This window comes from Cyprinodon variegatus, unplaced genomic scaffold (assembly GCF_000732505.1).
Source record: "Cyprinodon variegatus isolate N-32 unplaced genomic scaffold, C_variegatus-1.0 Scaffold940, whole genome shotgun sequence".
Lineage (NCBI taxonomy): Eukaryota > Metazoa > Chordata > Actinopteri > Cyprinodontiformes > Cyprinodontidae > Cyprinodon > Cyprinodon variegatus.
In genome coordinates this window covers 178748-188311 of record NW_015151393.1, presented here as the reverse complement: position 1 = coordinate 188311, position 9564 = coordinate 178748, and the positions used below count along the sequence as shown (strand labels likewise).

The window sequence follows — 9564 nt, the reverse complement described above, 5'->3', positions numbered from 1 at the left end:
ATGATGTCAGGAGTGAGGTGTTACTATATTTGGGCAAAAATTGCCGCTCCTAGACTCAGTGATGTCAATGAAAATTATTGTTTTTATTTCTTTACTGATTAATACTAAAATCATTAAATCACCAAGAAAGTATTAGTTTTAGGTACAGATAATGATCCATTGATTAATCCTTGCTGACCGGACTTTTCCTTTAAACATGCGGCTTGATGAGTGGAGGGAGTTTAAGCAGGTTGCAGACCTCGTTGCATGTTGGTCCATGTTGCTCTTTCAGGAAAAACCCAAGTCCTCGTTCAGCAAAGTTTGAAGGCCCTTGAGGGCTTCTGGTGGAGTGAATCTGTGGGTCTGTGAGGTAAGTCAGACCTTTCCCGTTGGAAGTTGTCCATCCTGTGGAAAAGGAAAATTGCATCAGAGTGCCAGATATTTTTCTTTACAGGTGGTAAAAATATTTCAGAAGGCTGCAAACAGTCAGACAGAATCGTGTACCGATACCTTGCAAGTCTACAACAACCTCCTGGCCACCAGAGAACAGGTAGGTGAAGTGTCCGAAGGCGAGGCCATATTTTGTAGCCTCGGCATCTAATTTTTTCTTCCCAGTGTTGTTGGTGAGTTTAATGAAATCACCAAGCATGTATGGCTCCACTGTTATGCAACCTACAATCTCGTTTCTGTTAAGAATCTAATCACAAAAAAAAGACAAAAAGAGAAGGAAACTTTTAAATCTTATGAATCTTTTCTGTCAGAACTCAATTTTTAATACCCAAGAAGAAGTACGGTAAGTGGGACAAGTCACTACCTCTGTGAGTGTCTTTTACATTGAATGTCTTAATGTGGTTTTTATGGTTTCATAACATTTTTCTATCTTGTTTTATGATTTTTTTCAAACATTAACTAAAAGTAGTGGAGTTTGTTTTAAAGCAGTTTTGAAGCAGAAACAAATCAAAGATTCCAACTTCATCTCTGAACTTTTCTACTGCTCTTCAATGAACATATTCAAAAAAAGCTTTAAAGCAAAAAGATAAACTGAAAAATTATATACTAGTAAATTCATATTTTAATAGAATCTTTAGATTTTTCAGTTAAATTTTGATGGAGTTAAAGAGGACTGTTTATTGTGAGCTATAAGCTGCAGTATGTCAATTATGCCTCAAACACACAGGAAGCTTAAGAGGATATCAGTGAATTCAAGCCTTTGTCATTTAAGCCACCACAACCCGTTTAACAAACCAGGTTTTACAATCTCAGACTAAAATTATTAGACAGCATGGTGTTAATTTCCACAGTTATGCTGATGATACTCAGCTATATCTGCCTATAAATCCAGCTGAAGCTAACCCATTAAATAGATTACAGGCATGTCTTGAAGACATAAAAACTGATTCTTAATTTTCTGCTTCTGAATCCAGACAAAACAGAAGATATAGTCTTTGAAATAGAGGCTGATTAGTCAGTCCCTTCATTTGGATGGAATTAAACTGATTTCAGATAATAAAGTAAAAAATCTTGGTGTTATTTTTGATCAGGACCTGTCCCATCACACCATATCAAAGAGGTTTCTAGAATTTCCTTCTTTCATCTGCGGAATCAGTTAGAATCTGTTCTTTCAGGCCCCTCTCTTGTTTGTGGATGTTCAAAATCGGCCTGTTTTTCAGTGTAGTCCTGTTTCTCTGACTGAAGATGTGCTGGATGTGCTCTCTTCGTCCTCTGACATGGGAGCTGGCTCGGAGCTCGTCTGACTGGCTGTGTGTTTCCTGGCCTTTTTGTATCTCCGCTTCTGTCTCCTTGTTTCTTCCTGTTAAAATTAGTTTTTCCTCTCCACTGTAGCTACAAGCATGCTTAGTGTGAGGGATTGCATTCGAGTCAATGATCTGATGCAATCAACTGGTTTTCCTTAGATAGAAAACTTTGAATCAATTTGACTGTATGATCTGGTAAACTGTAAAGTGCCTTGAGATTAAATGTGTTGTGAATTGCGCTATAGAAATAAACTGAATTGAATTGAATCCTCAACTATGGATTGATCTAGCCTAAGGCTGGAAACTCTGAGTTTTCAATTTCACAAAGGCTGCTGCCAGTTAGTTTAATCAACTCTTAGTAGGTTCACTCAAAGTCAAGCACACCCGTAACAACAATGAAAAGCCGTTATCAGTGGAGCTCTTATTCGTCGAGTCACCATGACAACAGGGAAGTGTCTATTTCACTCCACTGGAACTAGAGATTTGAATTAAGAATTAGGAAAAAAAGAGATAGAGACACTTTCTTTTACATGTGGACAGATGCTTGGCGTATATAACCTCTTTTTTTGAGGGCATATGTGACTATCTTTCATCTTCTATAACATGATTTTACAAGGTTAGAAAATACAAAGAGAAGGATCTTTTAGTATCCCATTTAAAAAATAATTGACTCACCAACAACGCATCAGAGGGAATAAAGAAAATCTGAGCCAAAACATCCTTATCATAGAGACTCTTGTTGAATTCAGTCACATAGTACTGAGCAGTCATCTGTCGCTCCACATCTTTTAGGTGATACTGGATTTCTCTTGGCTTCAAGTAATCCTTCCCTACATAACTGAAGACAAAATCAAGAAAACTGAATCTTTAGTTCACTTTATTCATAACTAAGCCAGATTTTTTTAGACTATTTTCTAAGTTATGTTGACTAAGTAAAATAGTATAAAACGCTTCTCTTTATAAAGTCCTGCAGTTGTCAGTGGATTTCTAAGCAGACATATCTTTCTACACTATAACCTAAAGCACACATTCAAGATAACAATCTAAACACTACTCTTTTTAAGCTTTTTTATTTTTTTATTTTAACCTTGGAGTGTATTTTCTGTAGACCTTTGAAGGAAACATAGAAAAGTAAAATACTTGGAGAAAATCATTCCAAAAAAGTTAATAAGAATCCACTGGACTTTGTTTAAGTTGAAGACGTTTTGCTTCCCGTCCGGGAAGCTTTTTCAATTGAAAATGTCAGAAATAGCGTTAAGTTCAAGGCTTTATAGAGCAGACCAAAACAAAGAGTCTTCTGGCTGCAAGGCAGCAATGCTCCCCACTGCACCACTGTGCATCCCCCAACGTCTTGATGTTAAATGTAAAAGTTTAAATCACTGCTCATCTTGAAGCAGAAGCCATTTTGAGTTAATGAATACAACTCACAATTGAATTAAAATACTTTAAATAAGCAGTATCAGGTGACATTTTTATGAGGAAAGTCTCAAAAGACGAGCTAAGCCAAAGGTCATTAGATAAAGTCGATCATAATTAAACTATATTTATCTTTTGCTTGTAGAAACTTAAACCTTTGAAATCTGACAAGCCAACAATGGCTATTAATTAACAGGGTTTGCTGTGTTCTAGCTTACTCATACAAAACTTTAAAAAATAAAAGGTAGACATCCAAACATCATTACCATAGAGTTTTTGGGAAGCTGACTGACTGCCTATGTTGTTTTTCTATCATCAAATATTCCGGACAGCCGACATCTTTTATTTTGAAATTGGGAAAAAGTTGACTGTAGACTTTTCATTCATGAATGATGAATTTATCTCTCCTGTCTTTTTTATTTTTAATCTATCTCTCCCATCTAACAAGCCCTAATGTTTCAGGAATGTGAACGTGCCTAATGTTGCCTCATGCTTATTTCACATCATACCTGCTTAAACGCTCCTCCTGGTGCAAAAACTGAATCTCTATTGCTCTTCTCTGTTTTCCTTCCTTGTTCATCAGATCACCGATGTAAACGCAGGTCTCTTTGGCTGTCCACAATCCTGTGGCCTTGGAGAACTTTAGATGAAGAGCATCTAGTGGAGACAATTGGCATAACACCCTTTTAAAACAATACTATGGGCAGCAAGAAGCAATAAATATTTCTGCCTTTTATCTTATTTTTGTTATAGTTTAATAGTTTAATTGGTAAAATAGAGTTATTCAACCCTTTTGGCTTAAAGTTTATTAGAAAGGTAAGTAGTAAAGGGAAGTTCGCTAAAACAAACTCACTGTGGGCAGTGTGAATCTTTTCCAGTTTGAATAGCACTGTATTGCTGCACAGCCGTTTTAGGAGACACTGATGGCAGATTCCAGCCAGCAGAGCCTTGTAATCCTGCTCGGATAACTTCAAGTGGTCATCAGGAACAGGTGCTGTGCTGTGGTGCAGGCAGCTGTAGCACAAAACATTAATGTTCTCAGATGCTTTCTTTGCACATTTCACTTCATTGGCTTCGTTTCCATTTTCATGCAGCTTCAGCATCTCATAGGAGCTCTGTTCAGTGGTAGCGTTCTGGTCTGAAACACTCTGTGAAGGGATTCCAGTTTTTACAGGATGTGAGGCCGTGTTTCCCTGATCTGCGAAGCTACCAGCTTCAACAGAGTCGATGATAAAGAAGCTGCCATCAGAGCCTGCAGACTGGCTTCTTGATTTTAAGAGTGGATTTGGCTTGTTTTTTTCACACATTGGGGAATATTGGCCAGTTGAGATTTTCTCCCATGATGACTGGGAACCAAAACTCTCTCCAAGAGAACTGGAGGCTGTTTTCAGAACCAGTTGGGAAAGGGAAGGCAGTGATCCTTTGTTTTCTGCAACAAAATCAGTCTTCCCATCTGTGTCCAGTACTTCTGTCTCTATTTCACAATGAAATGCTTGAGACTGTGGAGAATGACTCAATGGTTTAGGAACTATAGACTGTAGAACTGGAGGGGAACTGATACCACGGCTCTGTGGCTTTTGTTTCGTGTTTTTATCAGAGTGTGAACAACCACCATCATCGCTCTCTGTGGGAATGTTGCTCTGATCGCTCATACTTCCTCCCTGTCCACTGCCACTTCTCTGCAAACTGCTGCTTGTTTGATGAGAGCTATTATTGGAGAGTTTGAACCAAGATGAACCGGTGCTTTCCAGGGTTGGAGACAAGTTAGCATTTTGAGACAAAGAGACGTTGGATGAACCTGAGCCTCTGGGTTTTTGCTCAGCTAATTCTGTATGACGTTCTGTGTCGACTGAGCCCGCTGTTGTTTCCAGCGCTGTTAGACAAAGCTTTGCTGCTACTCCATCTTTAGTACGCTTGCAGCTTTTGGTGGTCTCACACAGTGATGCATGATACTTCTGAAATCCCTCCAAAATCTTTGAGAAAGCCTCCTGGGTAAAATTGACAGAGGGACCTTTAAGATTTCTGTAAGTGTCGGGGATAAATGATCCCTTATCTGAATTAGGGAAGTGATCCACACCCAGCAGATGCTTGACCTGAGTGATCTGATGCATGATTTCAACCGAAAGAACATCTTTTTCTTGAGTGCTGGCCTTACAGTATTTGTAGAAATTCCCTAGAGATTGCTGACAAGCTTGAGCGGCCTTCTCCACAACCTCCTCAGGAGCATGAAGCCACTTGTCGGTGATCGTGATAGAATACGCTGCCTTGAGGAATGTGTGAAGTTCCTGCTGACTGGTAACCAGCTCGCCCTTTGCTTTGGTAAGAAGGCCGATTGCAAAGGCCTCTCGAGCTTTCTGAAGGAAGGTCTCTCTCTGAGACTCAGGGCATGCTAATGAGAAACTGTATGACAGCAGGCAGGTTCCTTGAGCTGTCTGAATGACAAATAAACACAATAAAAAAATAAATTACAGTCATGCTATTCAAGAATGAACAAATTGGTGATCACAAACACACATAAATCTGGTTTAATTATTGCTGATATTTAGATTTAAGGTGTATTTTTAATTTTTGGGGTTTTGTAATAAGGATGCCATGGCTGCAGCTAACCCACATGCTGCTTGTCAGACACAGAGTGGTTTTCTGGTTGGTTTGATGAAGTAGTGACAGTGACCTCTTTCTTGCTCTTTCTGCTTCTCTTTCATCACGTTAACATTGATTTTATGAGAAAAAAATCCACCAAACCCCCGTGAGAGTGTCTATAATTAGACTGGGATTACTTGTTACAAACTCTAAACGTCAAGTTTCATCATGTGAGTGTGTATTGTTTGAGTGGTCTGCTTTAGGTAATTAGTTTGTCACATAGTGTGTTTAGTTTAGGAGTTGGTGATAAACACAGAGAAAGAAGACGATTCTATCAAAAAGACAAGTATCATAAATTAGTATGATACTATTTTTTATAAAGATAATAAGATTTATTATACTTCAGCAGACCTATAATATTAATGTATAATTATTGATTCTTGATATTTAGTGTTTGGTTACAATGCACTTAGCCAGGAAATGTTCTTTTCGTTTCCATAAAGGGTAGCTTCTCATGCTGATAAAATGGTTGCCGCAAACAAATACAAATAAAAGATTGACTATTTTATAATACATATATTATTATTATTCCTCATAATATAAGATTAATTTTAAATGGCAAAAAGGCAACCTTGTGCCTAGCTAGTACGTACCCACTGTTTCCTTCAAATGCCATTTTTCACTCTCAATGTGCAGGTTTACTAGAATGCTTAAGAGTAGAATGGGAGCCAGATTTAACAGACTCCTCTTCTGTCAACACACACCAGTTTAATAATGTGAGGCAGACACCCCGTCTACCTTTTAAACTTTCCTTACTGATAAAGCTTATAGTTATCCTGAATTATCTCTATAGTTATGCTGCTATAGGCTTAAGCTTCTGGATGACATAGGGAACACTTTTTATTATTCTGCTTCATTCTATCATAGTAGTTTCATCTGGTCTGGTCCTGTTTGGCTATGGCACCGTGCTAGAGGAAAATATCTGCTGGGCTGCTGATATCAACATGTTTGAAAATAGATGATCGTGTCTCACCTATTTTTCAGTGCTTAGTCCCGTTTCTGCCTCTGACATAGCTATAGGATCAGCTTTTACTGTAAAGAATTCTATGTAATCTCTTTCATCCGTTTGGCATAAATACTTGCTTTATTTCCTAGACAGAGCCTCATAGATGACTCAGCTAAACATAGAAAGTATTCCACTAGTTCTGATGGAGATTTCTTCCTGTCAACAGGGAGTTTTTCTACTCCACTGTCACTGGGTGCATGCTCTGTCTGAAGGATTGCAGTAGAATCAGCGACAGAGTGCAAGCAAATATCTCCTGGTGCTACATGCTTATTCAAGATGAGTGTGTCGGTAAAGTCAATGACTCGATGCAATCAGCTGGATTTCCTTAGATAGAAAACTTTTTACCAATCTGCCTAGATGATCTGATTATATTTTCTCTGTAAAGTGCCTTTGGATGGCATGTTGTTAAAAAGTGCTTTATGTATATATATAAACTGAATTGATTGAGTTAACTTTTTCCAAAAATTAAATAAACAAAACTACAAAAAATAATCAAAGCTAATACTTTAGATCTTTTAATTAGTTACTTATAAATTCTGTGATTATTGTATTAATGCCAATCAAATCAGTATCCAACAACAGGAGAGGAGAAGGAAAAGACAAAGAGCCTCTGACTTTAAGTTTAGATAATACATAACCAGATTAGAATGCAAAAAGAACAAATGCAAAAAAACAAAATGGAAAAAACTGTTAAACCCACGTTTTAATAGATAGAAAAAGATAAATTGTCTTAAAATTTCACCCCACTAATATAAATAGTAGGTATAAAATGGTAACATTTTTATAAAGGAGATATTAAGCTTAAGGTAAGGATTTTTGAGCATTTCAACAAAGTAGCTTTGGCTTTGTTTCAGCGGCTTTTTTCAAGTGTGGTTAGGCTGGCTATCAATTCACTCACAAAATTATCAGAGCATTTCTTATGACAGGTTAAAGGGGAACGGCGTTTTTTTTTCTTTTTAAATTGGGCCCTTGATTATTATTATTATTATATCATGTTCTACTCATCCATATGAGTTTTGTGTCATTTGGAGCCGTTCCAAAGATATTCCGTTAGGTTATATCCAAGTAACGTCTTCCTATGGGCAACGACTTGAAGGCACAAACTAAACTGTTCATAAGTTATTCTTTATGGTACGCCAGCATTCATAACATGTAGGTGAATCACTGTCCCCCAGACATCCGCGGTTATATTTTTATATTTATATCTTTTAAAAACAAAGCAGAGTGTGTATGACGTGTAATGACGTAAAATCAAGGGCCCAATGTAAAAAAAAACAGCGTTCCCCTTTAATATAATGACAGGTACTGGGAGGCACCATGGGTCATTGCAATGTTCAGAGGTCTAACATACCACATTAGTGAGCACATAGAGTGAGGTGTACTGACTGTACACCACAGCCATCTTAGCTGCCTGCGCGGCTGATAGAAGACGATGACTCCCTGCATTTCCAAGCAAAGATGCCTGGAAATCAGCAACAACAGGACAACCATAAATTATTCAGCAAAAAATAAAAAAAATAAAAAAAATTATAATCTTTTTTGTTGCTTAAACTTACAAAGTTTATATCTGGATTAGTCTTAAATGCATGGAAGTCTTCATCATTCATGGACACCAGTATGTTAGCCAGTAAGCCAAGAGAGGTTCCAATACCCTATGGAACAAGGTTTATGGCAATGTGCAACTAAGCCTGGTCAAAGGTACAGCTTTATAGTGCGATAACCATGCTCTCTGGCAGACTCATCTTCAAGATTACCTTTTTATCGGGCTGAGGGAGTGAGTAATAACCAACAAGAGAAGCCCAGATTAGCTCTGCAGCCTGCAGCCACAAGCCTGAAACACAAAAAAAAAATGTAAAAAAGGGAAACAAAACCCTACTTTAGCTACCATTCATTCATTCCAACCTTACCGAGCTTTTGTAAAACCATTCCTCGCACTTGAACACTGACAGCTTGCACCAACACTTTGTCGCTGTCAGAGTTGTAGACCCAACAACCTGAACGTCAAAGACAAGTTCATGGCTCATGTTTGGCTGTAATCCTTTAAAAACCTGCAATAGCAACTCTGTTCAATTACCTGTTGTTCCATTTTTATAAATCAAACTGCTCAAAATGGATTCGGCTTTTTGAAGTTTTCCTGGGAGAAGAAGATCACAATAACAATGGAATTATAAAAAAAATCACCCGAAAAGAAGTTCAGTAGATTTTCATATGGGATTTTCATGTTTTCTTTAAACTGAGAAAAACAAGATGGGGGTCTTAGGCTATGTTCACACTGCAGGTCTTAATGCTCCAATCCACTTTTTTATAGAATAAAATTTGTTTGTGTGGTCGTTGTATCTTACTTTAATGCTGGCAGCTCCAAATACAACACAACAATAAACATGTGGAAATAGGTGTTAGGTTTTAAGTCCTCAATAAAAGCAATATATTGTGTCAGCTGGTGTTGACACAAGAGTAAAACTCCTTAATTGGCCATTTCAGCATAAGAACTGTCTGGACGCGGAGACAAAATCAGCAATAGCGTAGCGCAGATCATTATGCCCTCTATTCGAAGGGTCGTATAACCAAAAGTTGCAATTGAAATAGTTTCCCATATCCTGATGGCTCTGGTCTCTTGTAAGGTCTTAACGTCTCTCCACCTTGCATCACTGAAGAAACTGAAATATGAGTCAGTTTTTTATTTTACTTGAAATAATTGTACGTCCCTTTAAAGTACACCCAAAACATGATTAGCCTTCATTTTCTACTCACCCCCATGCTGAACAACAC

The 9564-nt window shown here is 37.7% G+C and overlaps 1 protein-coding gene across 1 annotated transcript in view; it reads right to left on the bottom strand.

Moving 5' to 3' along the window:
- alpk1 (alpha kinase 1) overlaps positions 1-9564 on the bottom strand; it is a 21274-nt gene continuing 11710 nt past the window's right edge. The window contains exons 5-14 of the mRNA XM_015398551.1: positions 8870-8929; positions 8703-8789; positions 8550-8626; positions 8352-8447; positions 8147-8257; positions 4003-5581; positions 3659-3806; positions 2409-2571; positions 490-676; positions 1-384 (exon numbers count right to left, since the gene is read on the bottom strand). Of these exons, the coding sequence (XP_015254037.1) occupies positions 191-384; positions 490-676; positions 2409-2571; positions 3659-3806; positions 4003-5581; positions 8147-8257; positions 8352-8447; positions 8550-8626; positions 8703-8789; positions 8870-8929 (2702 nt within the window). The 3' untranslated portion in view covers positions 1-190. The remainder of the gene's footprint in view (positions 385-489; positions 677-2408; positions 2572-3658; positions 3807-4002; positions 5582-8146; positions 8258-8351; positions 8448-8549; positions 8627-8702; positions 8790-8869; positions 8930-9564) is intronic.